This window comes from Chelonoidis abingdonii, chromosome 11 (genome assembly GCF_003597395.2).
Source record: "Chelonoidis abingdonii isolate Lonesome George chromosome 11, CheloAbing_2.0, whole genome shotgun sequence".
NCBI classification, from domain to species: domain Eukaryota; kingdom Metazoa; phylum Chordata; order Testudines; family Testudinidae; genus Chelonoidis; species Chelonoidis abingdonii.
The window spans coordinates 48442676-48467788 of record NC_133779.1 but is presented as its reverse complement, the minus strand read 5'-3'; the positions used below and the strand labels follow the sequence as shown (position 1 = coordinate 48467788).

The 25113-nt window shown below is 45.8% G+C and overlaps 1 protein-coding gene across 2 annotated transcripts; it reads right to left on the bottom strand.

The window, feature by feature from the left end:
* Positions 1 to 647: 647 nt before the first annotated feature.
* Positions 648 to 23084, bottom strand: SLC25A44 (solute carrier family 25 member 44). 2 transcript variants are annotated; one of them, XM_032792142.2, is made up of 6 exons: positions 22998 to 23084; positions 15555 to 15674; positions 12650 to 13277; positions 7208 to 7335; positions 5259 to 5456; positions 648 to 2923 (listed from the first exon to the last, which is right to left on the bottom strand). In XM_032792142.2, exons 3-5 carry the CDS (start codon positions 13269 to 13271, stop codon positions 5265 to 5267), a joined length of 942 nt encoding a protein of 313 aa, XP_032648033.1. In that variant the 5' UTR covers positions 13272 to 13277; positions 15555 to 15674; positions 22998 to 23084; the 3' UTR covers positions 648 to 2923; positions 5259 to 5264. The 2 variants fall into 2 exon arrangements, with proteins under 2 accessions (XP_032648033.1, XP_032648034.1); XM_032792143.2 differs by lacking the exons at positions 648 to 2923; positions 5259 to 5456 and having other exon boundaries at positions 7217 to 7330; positions 22998 to 23068.
* Between the last annotated feature and the right edge of the window lie 2029 nt (positions 23085 to 25113).

Below are 25113 nucleotides of genomic sequence, written 5' to 3'. Positions count from 1 at the left end.
CACTCCCCTAGGAGAGAAACACATGGCTGGATAGCAGGTGTAAGGGACATACTATTACAAATCCCTTTACATGAAAGTATGACTGGAAGTGGGCCTAGCACTGACTTCACAAGAGCTCACTTTGAGGAGTACAAGAGCCTTCTCCTTTGCATTTCCCATCATCAAGAGCAGCCTTCCTGTATTATTAGTATGCTGCCACCATTTAGGAGGTCCCCACATCCATTGGGAGCTCTTTGGGACAGGAATCTGTCATTTATAATATGGTTTGTGAAGGCCCTAGCACAATGGGGTTCTATCTGGTTGAGGGCTTTAGGTGCTACTGAAATAAGTGTTTAACAGACACCCTAAGCCTGCACCCACTTACATGGTCATAAGTTAAGCATAACTCTTGAAGTAAATGGAATTAACAGTTTCACACTGGTATAAATTAAGGAGAATCAGGCTGCATCTCATAAGTTTCGCTTTGACTTATCCCACCTTAGATGTTATAGGTAGAAATGTAACGGTAAAAGATTGGGGCTGCAGTTAATAAGCTGTTACACAAAACAGACTACTTTTGCAGAGAGTAGGAAAAAAATCAAGTTACCTTGCAAACACTGCAAAATGTAAATTACCCAACCGTGATAGATGATAATAAGATGATCAAATAAATAATAAAAACTTTAATTACACAAAGACATATTACAGTGCAACAGTGAAACCTGTTAAACATAAACAATACATTCACCCAGCATCATATTTTAGAGCAGGCACCGAGTCGTATCATTCTGTACTCCCACTGCGACAGACGTAGGCAGTCAGATTCCAACATCATGGCTTTCAAACTTCCCAAACTCATTCAAAGATTGTATTGTGTTGGGACCCCCTTTATTCCAGCACATCAGTTCCTCTAATACAATGGAAGCCCTACAATGTTCCATTCCTAGATTTCTTCTTGCAGACTGGCATGTAGGTATGGGAAAGTTCAGATCACACCACTATATATAATAAAAATTAAGATTGGGCCTGAGAGAGTGGCAAAACTTCAAAATACTCAGTTATCTAGAGGGGTTTGCACTTGGGATAAACACATGCATGGATGTCATCAGGAAACAATTATACCCACTCATCAGTTTACTGATGAGATGATCATCTACTGTACATAAAAACCAGCAGCATATCAGAAAGGCTGGGGGTGGGGACATCAACAATAAATGACAATATGGTAACAGATGAGCAAAATTCAATGGAAATACTGTACTACCACAAGGTGTCACAGCAGAGATTAACATAGTCACTCCACAGCTGATAAATGCCCTTGAGCAGAAAAACCAGGCCAAATGAATATACCCACAAAGGGTTTGAAATGCTTTATCTGCCAGAAAAGATACACATTTTAGCCACTATAAGCTGATTAGTACAATGTACTATCATTTTGTTGTGACATCCCCTCCAGTGGAAACCTCCCCCTGATTCAGATCTTAAGGACTGATTGGCTATACTGAGGCTTGATGGTTTAATGAAAGTGATCAATTACATCTGAACTACGTGGAGAAGAGGAATAATCCAAACTAGGCACAAAACAGATGGCTGGAGATGCCAGGTTCGTGCAGAAAAACAGAAGGAAAACAGATTCCTGCAGAAAAAATGTAGGCACAAAGCTGCACCACTTGTAAAAGTTAAATCCAGACTAGCTGAACTGCACATCTGTCTGAAGGGACACTTAACTTGCTATCTAGCCAGTTTCAGAAGAGACTGCGGTTTCAAGTACCACATGCCTCAGGCTATGTTTTTCCAGAATGTTTAACCTTGCACAATATATTTAAATTTGACACTTTGCACATAATCATTTTCATTGTTCAACTACCATCACTTTCTTCATTTGTGATAATCTCTCCTGTTGCACTGTGAAAGCAATGTTTTTAAAAAATAGGAAAGTGTTGTGAAAGCACAAAAATTGTCAGGGGGACCCCACAGGCAAATGCAGAACCCAAGGGTTTGTCTACACTGGCACGTCATCAGCAAAACTTTTGTTGTTCGTGGTGTTAAAAAAAAAAACAACACCCTGCCGAATGACAAAAGTTTTACCAATGAAAAGTGCCGGTACGAACAGCACTCTCTCAGCAGTAGAGCTCCCCCCTGCTGACAAACAGCAGCTACACTACGTGCCTTTTAGCGGCATGGCTCTTGGACAGCCATGTCACTAAAAGCCTTGTAGGGTAGCCATAGCTACAGCCTACTTTCAGTTCTTTTTCAATTGACTAGGTTTATTTGACAGTGTTCCTTAGATACATAAACTCATTAAGATCGTGCCCCACCCCCAAAAACCCTACCCTCTCACTTGTTAGAAATTGTCAGATACTTTGATGTTTTTTTAAAAAAAAAAAAGGATCCTCGTACAACCCATGTCCCATTTCCTTCTACAGATCAAGACATGGATACTATGCAAGTGAACATTCCAGTCTCGAAAGACAGGATTATAACCTTCACTGTAGAAGCCACTATTATGGAATGAGCAGATTTCAAACACAAATATCTTTCAACAAGAACAAAAAAAAATCAAAAAAATCAGAGCGCTGTTTGTTGAATATGCTGCTTTGAGTTGGTTTGTCATACTGGCTCAAGTGTGAAATGGGTCATTTGACGAATCCAGCTCTTTTCAATTGCGGAAGCATGTAGTGGCATTACCAGCCTCTGTGTGCTGTTTGAAGCCTCTGCTGTTTTATTTTTAAAAAATTGTATTGTGCTACATTTAATCATTTATGGCCAGATTCTGCCCCCAAATCCACAGACTTCAGTGACAGCCACCTGTATGGACTTCAGAGAGGAGATTCTGGCCATTTGGTCAGTGCTTTTCCACTCGTTCAGGATCAGTGTCTGGCAGCTATAGCATGGTGTCTGCTCTGCATGAGGGGATGTATTCCAGGTCACTCAATTCAGTTATCTATCAAAGATAGTTAAAAACAGTAACATGACTCCAGAGTATCTGATATCGTTTCCCACTAGAAATCATAAGTTACCTGTCTGAGTTAAGAAAACTTTCTGTTTTCAAATGAAAGACGATTTAATTTTTCATGGGATACAATTTCAGTTTAGTTACAGTCTTAGAGTCCACAGTAGGACTATAATCTTTTGCTATATTTGACACCTCACTTGCATATCATTTATGATTTTCATATGTACGTTATATATAACACACACAAAGCAGGGTGTCCTCCTGCAGCATGCCCGGGAACAGAACTCACGATCCCAGGTAATTTGAACAAAACTTTCTCTACATTTACTGGTTTAGGACCCACATTTTTTTTCCTGCAAGTTCATGTGATTCGATTCTTAATGTTGATATTCTCCTCTTGCCCCATCTTTCTGAGGGACCAGGCTTTTGTATCATATTACGGACTATAGTGTATTGAAGAAGGGAGTTCTATACACCGTGCATTCAGAGGAGAGCAGAGTCAGGATAAGATGTTGGAGGTACCAGCTGGCCTTCTTGCCTCAGTCTAGTTCCTATATGGTAGCCATCACCATGGTGTGTTAGCACCTCATGCATGTCATGGTTACCCTCATAACACGCCATGTGAAGAGTACTATTTTCTCCATGTTATAGAAGGGGAACTGGAGCACAGTGCCCAGTGTCACGCAGGGAGTCTGTACTTTGAGCCTCTATTCTGTGCCCCAGGGCTGGCTGGGCTCACTCTATCCGCAGAGTAAACCAGGAGCACATGTGGGGCTCAGGGGAAACCCATGCTCTACTGAGAGCTAGAAGACAGGTGGATAGCTGCAGTACAACAGGGTCGGCACCAAGAACTCCTCATGAAGGTAGTCAGATGGATGAAAACAGGCAGCCAAGTATCAATCTGTGATATACAAATCAGTATTTGGAAGTAGTCGGTTATCTACTCGATCTCACTGAGCCACCACCACCTCTATAACTAGCTAGGAAAAGCAAGACCTGGAAGCTAGATTCTGCTCTCGATCACAGGATGAACGCACGTCTGGGGTAACGTGACTAAGAACAGAATCTAACTCACTGAGTACAGGCTCGTGCTGCACAACTTGATTAGGAGCCTTAGTTTGGTAAGAGACAAACCATAGTTTGGAATATGCTTTTCTCTACAGCAAAAATGGATTTAAACCCCCTTCTTCTCCCCAGACACAGGATTTTGATCTATTTTGTAGTAAAGAACCGTTACTCAGTCGTTGATACATGCACAACTATCAGGTGTCGATGGAAAGGCAGAAGCAATTTTCTATCTTGCATTCTCTGTTAATTAAAGCAAGTTCAGCTCCTACTCCTTAGTCACATCCAGTTTAATTTGCTCCTAAAGACAGAGAAGTTGAGCATTTCCATCACTCTCTGGATTTGTTTGTGCCTAAAGAAATTAAGGGTGGGGAGCAGCAGACATTTCCACTGGATGTAGAACGTTTACACTCTCATTTGCCAAGGGCACGAAGTTAACCAGTCAGTCCCTCAATAAATGTCCTCCCCTCCCTGCCCCACCCTGAAATAAAAAAAAAAAAAAAAATGATTAAAACCAGGATTAGGAGCCATAATTTCCATTAGCCTAAGAAACAAAAGCTCAAATGTTACTCAACTCTCTGGTGAGCATCAGAACACCAGCTCTGACACTGGAAGTTGTGTGAGGAAGTGAAATAGTTTCCAAGAATATACAAAAATTATGTACACATCTATTTAGAAAGTGGGTAAGCAAGAGTCTTAAAAACTATCCACGGTATTTGTTTACTCTCTTCCTCATTTTTTAAAATAAAAAAGGATGTTTGAGAAAGTTTTACTATGTACATATAATTATTATATTTTTCCTTTTTACAGTACCTTCATGTAATTAGAGACTTTCCACAGGAGGCCCTGCCAGAGTTTGTACATCTTCCCCCATATGGAATTTGCAAAATGAAAAGATTAAATTCATTTCAGATAAACTTTTTTTTTTTTTTTTTTTTTTTTTTTGCTTAAACCGATAGGATTTAATTTAAGAGAGATCAGGAAATTGTTAGGTTTCACTCACAGACCTGGTCGTCTTTGAATGAATTTTTAGTCAAAAACTTTGCCATACTTTTTTTTCCCCCCAAACAGCAGCAGAATGTTGTGTTGCAACAGATCTGAGGAGGTGACTGCAGCTGCTCTTGATTCTGTCCTTTGCTGTGAAACCACAGAATCCTGTAATTGAGGGAGACCAAGGAGAACCCCAGCTGTCTCTCTTTCACTGAGCTTTTAACCAAGGTCTGAATTCACAGGGTTTATAAGATGCGCTCTCACTCACTGTTTGCTACCAGTGTCTAGAGTCCACAAGCTCTGGGCGGAGGCTCAGCTTCTTCAGCGTTTCATACCCCACCACTATGACGATAGTGGAAGGAGTGGCCGATATGATACGGGCGGAGAGGCCTTTAGTGAGGCCCCATGGGCCTTCCTCTGCCATTAGTTGCTTGAAAGTAAGAATGATGGAGCTCTTGCCTTCCACCTGCAAACCCAAAAGTGAAACAGTTAAGAGAGGCAATTGCTCAGAGAGGCAACGGCAGATAAAACAACTGCATCTGTGGTTGCATAAGGGGTTGTTCTGCAATAAGATGGGAAGATATTGCACTCTGTCAAGCTCCTTCAAGAGGTATACCATTAAATTGCCTTCTGGTTTTAATTTGAGGGGGAACCATAGAAACTTGAGCACCAGATCAGACTCAAAGTCCTTCTAATCCAGTGTCCTTGCTTGGACAGCGGCCAGAACCAGCTACTCCAGAGAAAGATGCAAGAAACCCCAAAGACGACTGTAATTGGGACTCCGCAAACCTGCGGTCAGACCCTGCCTCAGTTTCCCCACTCCCGTGTAAGCTAGAAGCCAGCTCCTTGGCCAGCGTGTCAGTGAAGATCCCAGCAGTGTCAATATTTTGTTCCCTTTTCCACATAATCCATTTATTCAAACACAAACACAGTTCATCGCCGCACAGGTAACTCAGGTATTGCCACATGAACCCTCCTAAGACCTACGCCTCAGAGGGCTTCTGCTGCTGCTGCTGCCTATCCAGTGGGATCCTGAGTCATGTCTTGCAGCTAGCTAGTGCGGCAAGCCGCCTTCCAGGTCCTTTCCCTAGCCCAGGGTTTCCTGTAGGAGCCTCTGCAGCACTCCCAACTAACTGAGCTGCTGGGATTTTCATCTCACCACCTGCGAGACAGTTGATTAGTCACATGTGCAGCTAAACCCAACTCCCTTAAAGGACCAGCCCACCCTGTGACAAGGCAATTATGCAACAACCTGACCACAGAGGAATTTAAGCACTTGCATTATTTGATGTTTGCTGCATCCCCCTATGCGTTTACATTAGAGACCCCACAAGCCTGGAGTTTGTCGTGGGGCAGAATTTCACTTCCTCCTGGGTGCTGCCCACATCCCCAGAGGTGGCTGCCTTTCAGCAGTGCTACATGGATATCATTTGGGGATGAAAGTGTGCAATGCAGGTGTAAGTTATAGGTTATTCTGGCTGGCTCCTTCTGCTCACTGCCTCACAGCAGCTCTTTACGTACCGATGCTGTTACAGTCTGGAGAGCGGAGATGGGAGATCAGAAGTGTAGAGGAAAAACGAAATATGAGCTTTGACCAACAAGAACAGCTTTTCATAGCGGCAGCAAGGGACTGAAATCAGGTGGGTATTTTTGTGCTCATCAGGTCAGGAAATAAACCAAATAAAATACATTGGAGAAGCAGGCTGGTATCATTAAATTTAAATTCTGCCAGGGTACTAGTATGGATTCCATGACCATTGTGGATAGAGATCTTTCCCCTGAGAACAATGCTATAGATTCCCCTAGAAGTTAGTCTGTAGCAAGGTTACATGAAATTTACACAGTATCATTTCTCTGTTCATACCAGTCCAGGAACCCTGTGACCAACAACAGTCTCACAACGTGGCTGTAGCTTGCAAAGTTCTGACTCCACTCTGGACAAGCCTTTAATGACATTAGAACAGGAGAAAAAGCCAAGGGGTATTCTCCCCATTTTACAGACAGGGAATGTGTGGCACAGGAGTTTTTAAGACCCAATATGCAACAATCCATCGAAACACCTAGAAATAAATGCTAGAAGCCATTGAGAAAAGAGACAAAGTGACTTGCTCACAGCTGCACAGATCAGTGGCAGAGCTGGGACAGAACTTATGCTTTGTGACTTCCAGTCCTGTCCTCTAGCCTCTAGACCAAATTACCTTTAGGCCAAGCTCTTACCTGCACGCGAGCCCTGATGACGTCCATGGGGTTGGTCAGAGTGGAAGCCGTTGCAGCTGCTAGTGGCCCAGATACAGCTTGGAGGAGGAGGTGTGGACAGTCTTTAGGTGTCAGGCGAGAAAGCTGTTCTGGGAACAGGAGGGAGAGTAAAGTTACAGACATGTATCTATATGTATATACTCAGCTGTGCCACACCTCCTTCCAGTCAGAACTCCCAGCATTCACCCATACCAACTTCACGGGGTAGGAGCCGTGTTTTGCGGATGGGAAAATTTGTTACATACATATACACTGCTCATGTGCCTTATAATGTTTCTGGGACTAGCTTGTTTGCTGTAATATAAAGACACTGCACACTATCTGCAAAGATTCATATTAAACTGACTGCTCCGTAGGCTATTTAAGTCTCCAGAAGCGTAGTACCTAGTGAATTGTAACACTGTTTCTTGCAACATCCCTCCAAGCAGAAAATGACGCGTTCTCTAAAGAGCTTACCACACTGTGGGGGACATAGCTTTCTTCATTCTGGTTTTACATTTTGGTATATTAAATAACATCATGTGTAGTTTTTAAACACCCCCTCCCCCAATTTAATGGCCATTTCTTCAGGAAAGAGGTTGTTTATCATAGGATCATAGCAATGCAGGGCTGGAAGAGCCCTTAAGAGGTCATCAAGTCCAGTCCTCTGCTCTGAGACAGGCACACGTAAACCTAGCCCATCCCTGACAGGTATTTATCCAACCTCTTCTGAAAAACCTGTAATGATGGAGATTCCACAACTTCCCTTGGAAGTCTATTCCAGAGCTTAACTGCACTTACAGTTAGAAAGTTTTTCCTAATAGCTAACCTAAATCTCCCTTGCTGCAGATTTAGCCCATTACTTCTTGTCCTGCCGTCAGCAGACATGGACACCAATTGATCACTATCCTCTTTATAACAGCCTCTAACATTTTTGAAGACTGAACAGGTCCCCCCATCCAGTTTTCTTTTCTCAAGACTAAAAATACCCAGATTTTAACCTTTCCTTGTAAGTCAGGTTTTCTAAATCTTTTTATCATTTTTGTTGCTCTCCTTTGGATGCTCTCCAATTCGTCCAAATGTTTCCTAAAGCGTGGTGCCCAGAACTGGACACAGGACTCCAGCTGAGGCCTCAACAGTGCTGAGTAGAATGGGACAATTACCTCCCGTCTCTGACATATGACACACTTGCTAATATACTCCAGAAAAGTATTAGCCTTTTATGCAACTGCATCACCCTGTTGACTCATATTCAGTTTGTGATCCACTCTAACTCCGAGATCCTTTTCAGCAGTACTGCTATCTAGTCAGTTATTCCCCATCCCCCATTTGCTGTACAGGTTAGGGTGACCAGATATCCCTATTTTATAAGGATAGTCCTGATATTTGGGACTTTTTCTTCTATAGGCACCTATTACCCCCCACTCCTGTCCCAATTTTTCACACTTGCTATCTGGTCACCCTAGTACAGGTTCATATTTTAAGATGTGCTTGTGTCTGCTTAGAAAACAAGGAGAGAGCTCTAGAGACTAAATTGGCTGCAAACCCAAAACCATGGATCATTTCTACTGGTGTACTTTGTGCCTCAGGGGCAGGTCGCATGACTGTATTGACAGAACAAGACCAGTGTGCTGTGCAAAGATATAAACTAGAAGCATCCAGAGCATCCGGAGCTGGAGGAAAGGCATTTTGAGCCTATGTCCTGGAGGTCTCACCACCTTTCTGGGAAAGCTGACCCAATAACAGAAGTTAAGATGATTTTTTAAAAATAAATATTCAATTACAAATGATCAGGTTTTGGAGGGAATGGAGCTTATCTGACCTGTGGAGCTTATGCCCCCACCCTTTAAAAAAAAATAAATCAAAACACTATTTCAGCACCTATACACCATGGAGATTTTACAGCCCAACACTGCAGTTTGTGTTGAAGTAGCAGCTGGATGAAACAGGGCAGAGCAGGTTTCAAAAGCAAGGATAGCAGCTACTGGGAAGCTCAAACCAGAACAGCATCCTGAGAGCTGGAGAAATAAAAACTGTGGCATTAAAAGCAACGGTGCCGACTGTAACCAGCAAGTGGTCCAAGACCCGCATACCAAGGCAATTCTCTGCATCGCTAATAGGATCTGCCAACTCTGAGGAGTGAGCTGGACACCTGGGATGCCTGTATTTTTAATGGTGGCAAACCCTGAGAATCAGTGAACTGCATTGTTCTGGAATCTGTTGCAGCCAGTTACAGTCAACTTAATTCAATCATCACTGCCACACACACACACACACACACTGCCACACACACACACACCAAATAGCTAGTGGGAGACACAGATATCAGCTGGGCTGGCAACTTTACCGTTTGCTAACAGCCCGAGTGTCACCTGTATTGTACAAATTAGCTGAGTTCGGAGGCATTCTGCACAGGAACTATGATCTCCTGAAAGGTACAGCTTTGTTATGTAACACAGTGGTTCTCAGCCAGGGGTACGCATACCCTTGAGGGTGCAGAGGTCTTCCAGGGGTACATCAACTCATCTAGATATTTGCCTTGTTTTACAACAGGCTACAGAAAAAGCTCTAGCAAAGTCAGTACAAACTAAAATTTCATACGACTTTATACTGCTCTATATACTACACACTGAAATGTAAGTACAATATTTATATTCCAATTGATTTATTTTATAAGAATATGGTAAAAAGGAGAAAGTCAGCAATTTGTCAGTAATAGTGAGCTGTGACACTTCTGTGTTTTTAAGTCTGATTTTGTAAGCTCGTAGTTTTTCAGTGCGGTGAAACTTGGGGGTGCGCAAGACAAATCAGACTCCTGAAAGGGTACAGTAATGCGGATAGGTTGAGAGCCACTGGTGTAGCACTGGGTTTAAAACCTATTGAACACAAGCACATCTTGTTTAGATGCCCAACCGCACCTGAACTTGCTTGTAACTCTATTTCCTGGCTCTGCTAAGGGATTTCATACCCTAGAAGTCTTTTTGAAGCCTGAAGGGACCCAGATTCCACACCTGAGAAAGCACAAGTCACACGTATGCAGCAGTTTTAATTTTCAAAACATTACGTGAACATCAGCTCTTCCACACTCCTGTGTGAGAGGCAAGTCTGATCCACATGTAACTGATGGGGAAGTCCAGGCAGATGTGCCAAGTGTCTTGCCCAAGGCCATACACAGCATAGAAGAGCTGGGATTAATGCTTACTTTCCTGGCTCCCAGTCCTGTGTTTAGACCAGTGGTTCTCAACCTTTTTCTTTCTGAGGCCCCCCCAACGTGCTATACAAACTCCACAGCCCACTTGTGACACAACAACTGTTTTTCTGCATATCCAGTATATTAAAAGCCAGGGTCAGTATTACGGGGTAGCAAGCAGGGCAACTGCCTGGGGCCCCACACCACAGGGGGCCTCGTGAAGGTAAGTTGCTCAGGCTTTGGCTTCATCCCCAGGCAGCAGGGCTCAGGCTTCAGCTTTCTTCCCTGGGCCCCAGCAACTCTAACATAGGGCCTGTTCTCTGATTTATTTTGGGGGACCCCCTGAAACCTGCTCACAGCCCCCCCGGGGGTCCTGATCCCTGGTTGAGAACCACTGGCTTAGACCGTGCCACTCCCTTGCCAGAGTGGAGGTCTATCAATGCTTCACTCTCCACTGATTAAAGAATGTGATCAAATGGGATACAAGCCACCTGATCCTGCCCAATGCTTCAGGGAACAGTCATGCCTCACCGACCTGCTCTCTGCCCATGTGCCTTGTAGGGAAAAACGCCTTTCCAGTCCCACGTCAGTTCACGTGCATGCGTGTGAATCACTATGGCTCGGACTCTGATCTCATTTACAGAAATAACAGCCCTGCTCTGAGACCTTTGGGAATATTTATGTAAAAACAATTCCCAAACAAGGAGAAGAGGTGGACTGACCCTAGGAAAGCTGCCCTCCTATGCTGCCTAGGGTCCTTAATTACCTTGGTCAGTCCTGGCCTGGACATCTTTCCCAGGATGATCCTTCTCTTCTCCCTTCTCTGTTGCATGCCCCTCTGACTTCTCCTCCCCAGCAGGCTGTGTAGGGAGGATCTGACAGGATGCAAGCTGCAGCAATTGTCATTGTGAGACTTGGGGTGTTGGATTCCCCGCCCAAGCCACAGGCTGCATGTTGTGTTCTAACTGCCCCATGGCGCGCACTAGATAACTAGACCGTATTCATATAGTCCAGCAGGGTCCATTCTGGGCAGTTAGACTGCAACACATCCTGTGGGTTAGGGGGTGAATCCATCACCCCAAACCCCAGACAACTGCTGCAGCTTGCCTCCTAACAGAGTAGCACTGTGCAGTGCACACATGCCATAGGGTGGTGGAGAATAACGCCAGCGGCCGTGAGACTATTTCCTGTGCTCGTCGGACCTCAATAGCAGTGAATGAGATACACTTTTTTATTGTATGCATGCTTACAAAATTAGCTTGCAAAATTAGTAGACTAAATTCTGAATTTCATAATTACATGCAATACTCCTGGGGGCATTCGGCGCCACTGCGCAATGCAGAATTTTGCAGCACTTAAGATTGTGCGTGCAGAATTTCCTTTCCCCCACAGAAATGGGCTGTAGTACTGCTAGCTGCCACTGGGTCCGGCAGACCCCAGCTCACACACAGAAGACACTGCTGGGGGGAGGGAGAGAGAGCTAGAGGGGTCCTGGCAGCTGCAGTTCCCAGCATGCTCTGAGGGTAGTAGAGAGCAGCATGCAGGAAACTCCATGCAAGCCTGGGACCAAGCATCAGGCTTTCCCTCTGGGTCCCTGGGGTCTGCGGGGGAGAGAGGAGCAGGTGTCTGGGCTTAGGGGGCCATGGCTGAACTTGGGGGGGGTGGGGGGGAAAGCGGGTATCTGGGCAAGAGGGAACCCCGTGGCTGGGCTGTGGGAGGGAGGGAGTATAGGTATCTGGGCTAGGGGGACCCTGTGGTTGGGTTCTTGGGGGAGGGGAGGGCGTTCAGGTGTATTGGCTGGGGGGGCCCACAGCTGGGGAGAGGTTGTCTGGCCCCCTGGCTAGGCTTGTGGGGGTGAAGGAGACAGAGAAACAGGAACTGGGTCATCATAGGGGTTTCTTTAACTCTATTCCTGGGAAAATTTGTGTGTCTGCATTGTTATAGACATATTTGCAGACCAGTATTTTGAAATAAATTACCAAAATAATTGAAACTGGTGTGATTATGAAGTGTTATTTTGACAAATAAAATTTGCAGAATTTTGCTGAATTTAAAATATTGTGTGCAGAATTTTTAATGTTTTGGCGCAAAACGCCGCCAGGAGTACTGTTAAAAAGAATAATAATTTTGGATTACTGAAAATCAGGGAGTGTTGACATCTCAGCACTCAGACCCCAAAGTGCCAAGTAGGTGCCCAAGCCAAGTCATGGCGGAAGCCTCCATGTTTCACCTACCTGCATAGAAGTGGTAGAAAGGCCACCATACCGCACTGTTGGGAATATAGGTGAGCAGAGAGGCCACGTAGCCCCTGTAGAAGCCTCTCAGTCCGTCGGCGTTGAAGATCTGTACAAGGATGTCCTTGGTCTGGCCGAAGACCACGTTACGTTTGCAGTTTTGGTACCGCACTTTGAACCTGCCCATGCTTTCACCCTTGCGCTGCATCATGAGGTGCTGGGAAACGACATCTATGGGCACCGTGATGCTCTGCGCCACCAGGGAGGCTGAGCCGCCGGCCACCAGCGACTTGACGACATTGCTGTTGTTGTACTTGGAGACGTACTTGCGGGTGAGCTCATAGGTGGTCACGTAGCACTGGCCTGAAATCAGGGTGAAGGTGTTGACCAAGAAGCCTCGGTACAGCCCAGCTGCCCCTTCCGCCCGTAATATCTTCACAAAGGCATCGAAGGTCCCATTGTAGAGGCTCTTGCCCTTCTGGACCTGCAGCCGCGTTCGGATGAGCGTGAAGGGGTAAACGCTCACCCGGATCATCATGGTCATGCAGATACCGAACACATAGAACTTCTTCTTGTCCAGATGCTCCCACTCGATGATCGGGATGTTGCGTTTGTCCTCCATAATTCCCTGGAATGCAGGGGAAGAAAAGTTAGTGACCATCAGATACTTCCCTCTACCTTCCAAAGGAGGAGAATAAGGGACTTTTTGGATTAAGCCTCCTTTCTCCATTGGGCCCTGCAGTAACCTTCCTGTTAGCCAAGGGCTGGACTAAGCCTGCTTAAGAAACAGTCGTTATTATAAACAATGATGATGGTGGGGCCTGAGTGAAACAAGTGTCCTAGCCTCTTGGGCACCCAGCACCCAAGCTCTGATTACCTGGGGGCAGTGATGGGTAAATCTGAGGATCCCAGAGTCTGCTAGCAGTCAATGAGAAGGCAAGATGTTGCCATTAACAGATGAACACAAATAACCAGAAGGTGGCTATAGGAACTCTGTACATGAGGACCCACCTGTCTTATTCAAGCCTCTTGAGCATAGACGTGTCTATGTGGTCACTCAACAGGATTTGCCATGAGGCCCCATAGGGGTGTTGCTGAGTCTACCAGCAGTTATCCCTTGACCCAATTAAGAGGTACACAATTGATTTTCCGTAGCTGCCATTTTCTGAGATTAACCACTCTAACATACTACCAGCAGAAAGTGGATCAGCTGCCCAGATAATGCTAGTCTCCAGTGGGATGGATAAAAATGTATTTAAATTTTTTTTTTCATTTAAATTAAATACAGGTTTATTTTTTAAAAATAAATTTGAAATAATGACAATCTACGGTAAGACCTAAATTCATTGTAACCTATTAAAAGAACACTTTAAATACAAAAATATTAAGTAGTACAAATTTGCTGACAAGTTCTAAGGCAAATCAAACCACTGAACTGGTGTAAGTCACTGGCTAAGCACCTGGAACCAGAGTAGGACATGCCAAACCAGTTTTAGACATATTCAGAAGATGCAGAGAAAATATTTTCTTCACTTCAGTTTGTTCAACTAGTTCAGTTCAATGACTAGTTCAAAGTTAAGAAAGCAATTGGGAGTCTCCTCTTCCAATCTATGAATAAAAGGTAGGTGTGAGAGGACAAACTCTACTAGTTCTTGAAGGACAGTGACCAGAAATGATCAGTTCAATTCATTAACTACAGATAATACTTCCTTTGTTTAATAAATCAGGGCAAGTCTACAATACAAAATTAAATTGACCCAAGTTAGGTTGGTGTACAGTCACCGCAGAAATTACTGCAGTTTTTCATGTCCACACTACACCCACTCCGTTGGTGGTGCGCATCCTCAACAGGGGTGCGTCTACTGATTTAACTGACAGCATAGGGCAATGTGGGGCACTGATAGCCTGGAGACCCACCACTGTGCCTGTCAGCCCCACACAGGGCAGAGGGGCTCTGGCATGTCAGCCCTGCACTTACAACCCTTGTTGCTGCCTTTGACAGACTGAGCTGCATCGGACACTGCATCAACCTAACTACCTCGACCTAAGCATTATGCCTCTCATGGAGGTGGAGTTATAAAGTTGGTGTAGCGGGCTACTTACAACAGCAGGACCAACGTTGTGGCATCATTGACGCTTACAGAGTTAGATCAACATAAGGTGCCCTATGTTGACCTAACTCTGTAGTGCAGACCAGGCCTCAGTTAATTTCAAAGGCAATACATGTTTTGATAAACTTTTCTTCCTTATGTATCCAGTGCATTTAGGGTAGTTTGATTTAATAAAAAAAGTTTAAATGCTTTTTTTGTGCATTTTTAATTCAATATGAATTTCCAAAAAGAGCTTGACTCTCATCATAAATAAAAAAAACTAATCTAGCAAGAAATGCATCAGTCACCATTTTCTAACATAATAAAAATGTAAAAATTAAGAATCTCAACAAGGGTACTATAGAACTGCTTAAATAATTGTGCATAGATATGGTGTATCCTTCTGATTAGCAAAAAGAAGCACCACATACAGTGCAAAGGTCATGTTTAACTGCAAATCAATATGTTTTAATGATTACCAACCAATGAAAATCAATCTTTATTTAAGAAAATACAAATGGAAAACGTGACTTAAATCAAGGTTTCCTAGTTGATTTAAATTATGATTAAAATCCACCCTGCTCTCTAGAACAAGGGAGAACCTACTCCGAGGGAGAACCCCTCCCTTCATCTATCTTGACTTTTCCTTTGGAGTGGCATGGGTCTGAGCCAACTATTCCAGCTCTGCTATGATATACTGAAATCTTAGGTATGTGACCACACCCCTCTGTGCCTCAGTTTCCCCCTCTGTAAAATAATGCTTACTGACCTTTGTGAGATGCTTTGCGATCTATGGATGAGGAATTAAATATTACCTCTTATTGAACATGCAGAGCAGGAAAATTGTTTGGCAACCAGGGCAACTTCTCCCCTGTCATTCTGAGTTCACTGGTGCAGCTGGCCTTCAGGATCCTACCCTTCAGGTTCTAGGCTGCCTACAAAAGTAAACGGTGATATGTTCTGAAATCTCTGAACAAGATATTAGCTTCATTGCATGAATCACAGCTGTTTTTTAACACGCTTCTCTAATTTTTCCCTCCTGCTCACTGATTGGAAATGCAAGTCAGGGGGTAAAGTTATGAATAAGAATTAAAGGGAGGAGGACGTGAGACCACAGATTTAAACAAGCACAGAATTATGCAGCACCGCTAAGGTGAAAGCAAAGAGCCTGAAAAGAAAATTAGCAAAGATCCCAGTTGAAGGAGCCCCCAGCCAAGGAGTTGCAGGTTGTACTTTGATGAACTTTGCTCATTTTAGCCACTATCACTTTCGTTACTAGATAATCTTCTCTGGTGCAATAACCCTGAAACACCCGTTATGCCTCCAGCTATGGCTGCACTCGCAGGGTCAGGGATCAGAATGGAGTTTCAGTACAACACAATGGGGCCATATGGACATTCATGCCACAGAGCACCATGATCTCCAGCAGCAGCACACAGTAAGAGGCTACTCACAATTCAGTTTCCACCTTCAATCCAGTTGACCCTATTGAACCCAGGTCTCCCTTCTCACCTAACCACCCACCATCTGATCTCCGCTGAATTGCCCACCATGCCATAAGCCAGTGAGTGCCAACCTTTGTGGAGATGTTTCTCTCTGGGATAAGATTCCGAGCTGTTCGTCCCACCTCCCATTGAACTGTTGTTTTCTCACCTGCTGCAAAGTTTGAGCTGATGGTTTGGAGCAGACCTAGCTCCTTGGAGAGTTCGAGCACGGATGAAGGAACAGGAGAAAGGCAGCAGGGGCACCCCAGGACAACGCCCAGAGGCACTTTGCTGAGCTAAGATGGGAATGCTAGAGCCCAAGTCTTGGTGGTTGGGATCCATTCTGCTGTTAGGAGCCTCCCCAGATGATAAACTCTTTGCCCTCCCATACCTGATGCAGTACTGGATGTGAGGGCAAGGGGGGAATTTATTACAGGAAAGGATTTTAGCCTTTATGCACTTGAGATCATTCAAAAACACTTGCTGTAGAGATGCTAAGAACAGGGATGGTACAGCACCCACCCCTCCACACCAATCACCTGAACTGATCTCTGGTTTCATAAACCAAAAGGAAAGCTCACAATCTGTATAAGGGAGAAGAAAAGCAGAAAATAGGTCCCCCAGATTTCTCACTAGAAAGTCTGTTTACTATCTCAAGTAAAGCCATGGAAGGCAGCAAGTGGAGCTACCCACTGGTTCCCTTTGTCAGTTTCTGACTATCAGCAGAAACAGACGGTATTTGATTTTCATGCAATTCCTGTAAACTGAAAACAACCCCCTTAAAATCAGTGCTGAATAGGTGGAAAGGTACAATGCACAGGCAGCAGCCCTCAGTGACAAGCGCTCCCGAAATGCATATAAATGAGAAATTTGACAGAGAGCCACGGCAGTTCACGGGCTTCTGTGATTACCCTCCTCTCAGGTGCCACTACCTCTGTCCCATGCCCTTGTATCTACAGGCTCTAAAGCATCATACTAAGGTCAGCCACATAGCAGTGGCTTGCAAGAGAGCTCTCCAAAGTTGAGGATGCTCCTCTTTCACTCTGAAGAGGTGGCTGGCAGTAGGCCTGACCCATGAAAAGTGTGTTTAGATACATTATAAACTCTTTCGGGAAAAAGCCATGAGCGTAATAGCTTGGATTTCTATAGCATCTGACCTATAACCTCAGGATCTCAGACAGGATTCGTCACATATCCAGGTACAGACCAGTATTGTTAGCTCCATTTTACAGACATGGAATGAAAAGTACATAGGTGAGGGGATTTGCTCCAAGGTCCCATACTTAATTAGCGGCAGAGGAAGGAACAGAACGCCTGCTTTGTGAACAACTCCGCTCTTCTGCCTCTAATGCCTGTGCTCTAACCACTCAGGCTGGGCCAATGGAAGGCCAATTTTGCCAGTAAAGCTTTCTAGTATTGATCAAGCATATTGCTTCCCTCCTTTGGCAAAGTATGCCCCAAGCCACCACAGACTTCGCAGATCTCAATCTGGGAACCCCCACCAGACAGTGTGTGTCACTAAACATTAAAAAAAAAAAAGTTATACTATCCAGCTGGAGCTAGATTATTGTTAGACTGAACATTTCCCATTCCAGTTCAAAGACTCCTCCCTGGGTTCAGGGTAGAAAAGTTATACCTGTCAGAGAACATCCTGATTATGTAATACAAAGGCCAGAGCCATTCAGCTTTAGACACAATTTGCTTCAAAGGGTTTGTCTATACTTTAAATTCTACCTTCATCTGAAATAACTTTCAAGAGCAACAGCTCCCTGTGTGGACACACTTACAGAAGTGTGCCTTTTCACAGTTTTGTTTAATCCTCTTTGAAAGCAATAGCTATTCTGGTCAATTTCCCTGTGTAGACAAGACAACCCCTAATCACACAGCTCAAGACAGAAGTGATAATGCCAGTGACTGCAGGCACCCTACCAGGAAACCCAAAGACAGTCGGATGGAATATTGGAGTAATCGACAGTGTTAAGCTATTATGAAGGGCTTGATTCCCAGGCATGCTAAGACCTCTTTACACAGCCCTGCCAGTGAAAGGAAGCTGTAAGGTGTAACTGTAATTCATGCCTATTTTAAAGCCATTTTACACTGTCATAGTGATCAAGAGAGGCCTTAGTGTAAATAAGAATAAGGCCCCAAATTTCAGGCTCCATCAATAAAGGTCAAGTAACCAAGATATGAGAGAAATGTACTTGATGAAAATTTACATATTTGCTTATTCTCTTGGAAGGAAAGTCCTTTTAAATTTTTTTAAAAAAAGGTTTGCTTATTATCAGCCAACAAAATGTTTACATAACATCAGCAAACATTGTTACAGGTTTATCACAACTTCTACTGATGCTCAGACCAGAGAGTGAGGTTGAAAATACCACATGGTACTTGCAAAACAACAATCTGAATGAAAATAAAAGGTATCCCATTTTACCAGGTATAAAAATAAAACCATGACTCACTGCTACCACCAACTGAAAGAGACAAATGGAATTTAAGAAAGCTAAGGGCTTGTCTATACAGAAAAGTTGTACAACTTTAACTATACCAGTATACTAAAGCAGTATAACCCTCTGTAGGGTGGGGATATATATTATATATATAAATAAAGTGATTAAACTGGTATAGCTATACCCATACAAGAAGGGGAATAAGCTAAATCATTATACGGCACCTGTGCCCACACAGAATACTGTGCCCACACTAGGGCTTATGTCAGTATAACTTTTTCAACATAAAAACCACACCCCCTAACCTACACAGTTACACCGGTGGAACTTTCAAGTGTAGTCCACGCCTTCAGCCCAGTCTGCTCCACTGCTCAAGGACAGAGGTTTAGAAGAAACACGGTGAGGTGAAAAATCACATTGATTTCACCGGTTATTAGTATCACCACTGATTATTAAATCAATGGAACTAGGTGAGGTCTAGTTTACTTCTCAGAGTATGTTCATGGTGGACAATGACACACTGCTTGCTTTCACTTTCGGATATAGTTAGTTTCATTTGTTTGGTTCTCAAGCTGCTGCAGGAGCTGCAATGTTTGGCTTGTAACGCCTTCCCTCCACCTACAGGAGTTTTAAAAGTTCAAGGAAATGTTTGCATTGGTTTTAGGTTCTATACACTGTGTTGATTTTATTACTGAGGTCATCAGCTCCTTGGGGGAAGAGACTGAACTTTCCTCTATGTCTTGTTAATAACCACCTTCATTTGGAATCTGAATCTAACAGACAATGTTGCTTTAATTCCATCATTTGCAAGTGATGGAAGCAGGGCTATGGCAGTTGATTAATCTCTAAAGGAGGTGAGAGCGGAAGAGGAGTGCCTGGCATCACTGGGAATGCTTTGATTAAATATACTGGGCAAATTCCTTGCACCACTGAAATCAATGAGAGTTTTGCCTTTGACTTCAGTGGGGCCACAATTTCACTTACGATTCCAGAATTTAAACCTAAGGCCTTGGTCAAAGCAATGATCTCATTAGAAGACTTACTTCCACCCTCAGGCATTCCCTTCCCACCTTTTAAACACCAGCTTCCCCACACAAAACAAAGATAAAAAATAACTGCCAAATTTCAAATTTGCCAATCTCTGTCTAAGACCCACACAATAAAAAACCCAACAATTCAATCATCACTCCCCCCCAAATAGCATGCAGACAATATGAAATTTCCAAACCACACTCTTCATTCTGCTTGTATCTTTTATGCCTTTCTTCTGCCTGTTGTTTTGACTATTTAGATTGTAAGCTCTTCGGGGCAGGGGCTGTCTACCACACATATTTTACAAAGCCTAGCACAAGAGGGCCCCATTCTCCGGTGGGCCCCAGCCACTACCATAATGAATGACTCCCCCACTTTGGGGGTAAGGACATGGAGACCATTTGTTAACATGCTCTCATCTATCCCAAAAGTCCATGGAACCTGGGCAGCCAGAAGTCTAAAACTACCCATAAATAAGAATTATATTTATACAGAGAGCTGCGTGACTCCTCGTTGAGAACAGAAGGAAACTATTTTCTTGAAGTTGTACCTGGTGGTTAAGGCAAATGATTAAGAAGGAGGACTCTTAGATTCTGGTTTCTGACTCTGCCAGTGCCTGGGTGTGTGATCTTGGGCAAGTTATTTCCCCCTTTCTGTGCCGCAGTTTCCCCAGCTCTAAAATGGGGGCACTACCTACCAACAGGTGTGTGGAGAGTTAAAGTGATATGAAAACCTCAGCTGAAAAATGAAGAAGCACAGAATATTACTTTGCGGGAAATCTAAATCAAGTCCATATAATTTTCTAAGAGGTTTGACGGATGTCTTCTGATAATTCCAGTCCTTCAGAAAATTCACTTTGCCCAGTAGGCTCATGTGCAGTTGCAGCAAAATTTGTGCATAACAAGGCTTTGGTAGCCTGTGTCAAAGGAGGCCAAGCAATGACTGGAAGTAGAGCCCAACTTAGTCTCTAACACAGCTGATCAACACAATTTGTACCCCTTTAACACAAGCTAGCCAATCTGTGTTATAAATGTTTTGCTGCAACTGTGTTTAAATGTGATTCTTTGGCCAATGAAGACAGGGCCTTTGTTTGCTCCAAACTAGGAGAGAGCTCCCAGTTAGCATACTAATGCCTTAACTTGGAGTCCTGGGAGTCATCCAGAAGTGGGGTGAGAAACCGCCTCCCCAAGCTCTATGTTGCCTCTGGACTCTCTCTAAATATAGGAGGTCAAACATTCCCAAAAGCAAGGCCACTGAGAATCTCCTAATTTCAATTCTTATCTCTGTACTAAACCAGAGGGAACCTGGGCTGGTTAGGTGGCTTGGCATCACTAATTTTTAATGAATACTTCACACTTTTATACCATTTTTATCCAAGGATTAAAAAAGTAAATACATCTTTTACAAACATAAGGCCTCACAGTGCCTCTAAGCATCATCCTCATTTTACACAGAGTGAAGATGAGTCATGGAGAGATTAAGACCAATATTTTCAAACACATCCACTGATTTCAGTTGCTTCAATTTTTGGGCACCCAAATTTGGATGTTCCATGGCTGGTTTTCAGAAGAGGCAAGCACCCACAACTCAAGTTAAGAGCAGACAGGGGTGACCTGCTGGCTGTCCGGAAAGAGCCAAAGCTACTCTTAGAATCATAGATTATTAGGGTTAGAAGGGACCTGAGGAGGTCACCTAGTCCAACCTGTTGCTCAAAGGACCAATCCCCAACTAAATCCCCAAACGGTCCCCTAAAGGACTGAACTCACAACCCTGGGTTTAGCAGGCCAATGCTCAAACCACTGAGCTATCCCTCCCCCCTTCTGATCAACTGTACAGATCATGAACTTTCCTGTGTTCTATGCAATGTGCATATCAGTTCAGGGCACTGGTAAGGGCTACTCTTTGGAGTGGAGGGGCAGGTGCTGCACAGTTCTTATTCCCAGCACCTTTGAAAACAAGGCTATAGGGTATGTAATTTGGGGCACCCAAAAATGGACACATGCAGAAGTCAGTGGACATTTGAAAGTTTTGGCAGAAGTGACTTGAGTAGAGGACCGGGCTCTTATATTCCCAGCTTCTCAAACAGCACCCCTTTTTGACTCCACCATTGTTTCACATTACTGCCTAACCTGCAGGCTTATCCCCAGCACCCCAAGCTGAGCGCTACACTTCACCCCACCCCCAGGCCTTGCCACCCCAACTGCCCCTCTCCCTATGACCTCCCTCAAGATATGTCCTGCCTCATCCTCCCAAACTGTCCCAGGCCTGTCCCTCTGCAGTGTTCTCCCTGTTTGCCCTCCCACAAAGCCCCCCTCCCTTCAAAATGCTCTCCCCCTATATCGTCCCCAGATGCATCTCCTCAAATGCCATTCTTCCTGGACCATCCCCCAGCTCAACATCCCCCAACTGCCCCTCCTCAGCCTCTGTCTCACCTTGTTCCCACCCCATCCCAGAGCCTCCCACTGTCCCCCAGCTCCTCAACTGCCTCCCTGGCCCCTCAAGTATCCCAGCCTGCCCCCCAACTGCCCTCTTCCCACCCTGCCCCAACTGGCCCCTCAATTTCTCTCCAGCCCCTCAAATTATCCCGCTGTCCCACATGCCCTCAAGTATTCGCCAGCTGCCCCCAACTGGCTTCTCCAGTCCCCTCACTTATTCCCACCCTGCCCCCAAACTGCCCCAACTACCACCCAGCCCCTCAAGTATCCCAGCCTGTTACCCCCAATGCTTCTCCAGTCCCCAATTATCCCAGCCTGCCCCCCAACTGCCGACCTCAAGCTAATCACCAGTCTGTCCCCCCAACTGCTTCTCCAGTCCCTCCAATATCCCACTGCGCCCACAAACTGCCCATCCCACCTGCCCAGCTACCTTCCCCAGCCCCCCAAGTATCCAGCCTGCCCCAATGTCTTCCTCCAGTCCCCCATTATCCCAGCTCGCCCCAATGCTTCTCCTCATCCCCCAAGTCATCCGCCTGCCACATGCTGCTCCATGCTCCCCCCTTACTCAGCCGCCCCATGCTTCTCCAGTCCCCCCAATTATCCCAGCCTGCCCCCAACTGCCCCCAAGTATCCCAAGCCTGCCCCCCAACTGCTTCTCCAGTCCCCGCATTATTCCCAGCCTGCCCCCCAACTGCCCCAAGTATCCCAGCCTCCCCCAAGGTGGGCCCTGTCCCAAAGCCCGCACTGCCCCTACCTGGCCCCCCATACGCCGCACCCTGGCTCCTCAGCTGTCCCCTCGGGCCCCCCCCGAGCCCCATCACTAAGCCCCGCCCCCCGCGCGGCCGCCTCTCACTCACCTCAGGCGGGCGCCCCTAGGCCCCTGCTCCGCCCCCATAGCGCCCCCGAGACCGCGCCAGCAGCAGCCACGCCCCGGACGGAAGTCAGCGGAGGGAGGGGCGGCTCGCGCGCACGTCCTCTCGGCCAATGCCCTGCTCTTTCCCCGCTCCCCTCAGCGCCATCTTAGGTGAGGGCAGAAGTCTCGCCCGGCCCGTTCCCCTCGCGTGATTCTTGGCCTTAACAAAGATGGCGTCCGCCCTCCCCTGCCCCAGTCAAGCATGGCCGCCCGCAAGGCTTAGTCGTGCATTGAGCATGCGCGCTCACCGTTTCCCCCTGCCTCCCTCTGAAGCAGGCATCTTGCAACATCCATGGGTGCTACGCACGTGGGCTGCAGGGGGTGGTCCCCCCTTTGAGTTGGGAGGAGGGGAGGGGATGGTACCCCGTTGAGTTGGTGGGTCCTGATCTGGGGGCTTGGCCAGGTTGGTGGGGGGGGCTGTTTGAAGGCTAGAAAAGGAGGTTCAGAAAGGAATTTTGCAGGGGGTGGCTCCCCATGGAGTATGTAATTGATGTTTGCAGCCTGGGGTGGAAGGTGATATTTTTTTCCTCTATTGAAACAGGGTCTCTCGAGGTGTTTGGGGGTAGGGGGGCTACCCACACATTGCCGGGTGTTCTGGAAATGGCGTGGGTCTGCTCCTGCTGGCGTGACCTGCAAGGTCATGCTGACAAGGGATGCCTTTTTTAAGAGCATGCTGTGGGGGAAAGAGGGCATTTTTAAGAGCTCACTGCCCTGCCCCCACCGGTGCAACCTGGGATGCATGGTGCCTGCAATATCACGCCGCATGGGGGGGGTGTGCGCACCATGCCATTTTTCACCTCCATCAGTGTTGCTTTGCATGCAAGGTCATGCTGGCAGGGGCAGAGCCGTGGACTCTTAAAAATGTCATCTCCCACCCACTACCAGACAAAACCATTGTACCGGACGGGGAACAAACCCTTGAAAACCAGGACGGTGCGGTTTAATACCAGTCCACTCCGTGATGTGCTCTGCTTCTCTGGATGAGTGTCCTTGTTTGGTGAAGGTGGTGTTAAGTGTGTTGAGGTGCGTATCCTGGACTTTCTCCTTGGAACCTATTATGTGGTAGCTGAGGGCTTGGCAGTAGATAACAGATTTTTTGGTGTGTTTGGGGGGTCACTGGCATAGGTGGTGGAGCAACCAGGGAAAAAAATAGTGCCTGCTCAGCAGTGACCTGCCAATCAGCTGTGCAGCAGCGGGCAGGAGGCGCTGGGAGGAGGGGATGGAGCGGGGGCAGGAAGAGGTGGAGTGAGGGCAGGGTGTGCTCGGGGTGGGGGTAGGAAGAGGCAGAACAAGGTGGGGCCTTGGGGAAAGGAGTGGAGTGGGGTCGGGGCCTCAGGGCAGAGTGGGGGATGGAGCATCCACCTAGAAAAATAAAAGTTGGCGCCTGTGGTCACTGGATATCTATCTCCTGGGGGGAATTCTGCACCACAGCGCAATGCAGAATTTTGCAGAAATTAACACTGCACGCGCAGAATTTCCTTCCCCCACAGAAATGGGCAGCAGTACTGCTAGCCACCACTGGACTCGCAGAGCCCAGCTTGCACACAGAAGACACTGCTGGGGGATGGAGCTAATGGTTCCTGGCAGCATGCTCTGAGGGAAGGAGAGGGCAGCTCGCAGGAAACTCCGTGCAAGCCTGGGACCAAGCATCAGGCTGTTTCTCCTTCCGGATCCCTGAGCTCTGGAGGGGTGCCAGGTATTTTGGCGGGGGGGCTGTGGTTGGGCTCTGGCCCCCCAGCTGGGCTCTAGGGAGGCGAGGGGGCAGAGAAACAGGAACTGGGTTATCATGGGGGTTTCTTTAACTCTCTACTCCTGGGGGAATTTTTAGGTGTGTCTGTATTAGAATCATAGAATGTCAGGGTTGGATGGGACCTTAGGAGGTCATCTAATCCAACCCCCTGCTGAAAGCAGGACCAATCCCTAGACAGATTTTTGCCCTAGACCCCAAAATGGCCCCCTCAAGGATTGAATTTACAGCCCAGGCTAATGCTCAAAGCACTGAGCTATTGTTACAGACATACTTGCCGACAGGTATTTTGAAATAAATTACCAAAATAATT

Coding starts and splice junctions, on each gene's coding strand:
- SLC25A44 (XM_032792142.2), bottom strand. CDS start 13,271: ATGGAGGACAAACGCAACATCCCGATCATCGAGTGGGAGCATCTGGAC. Junction 7,336..12,649: donor TTTCTACCACTTCTATGCAG/GTAGGTGAAACA, acceptor TCCTGTTCCCAG/AACAGCTTTCTCGCCTGACA. Junction 5,457..7,207: donor TCATCAGGGCTCGCGTGCAG/GTAAGAGCTTGG, acceptor TTGGGTTTGCAG/GTGGAAGGCAAGAGCTCCAT.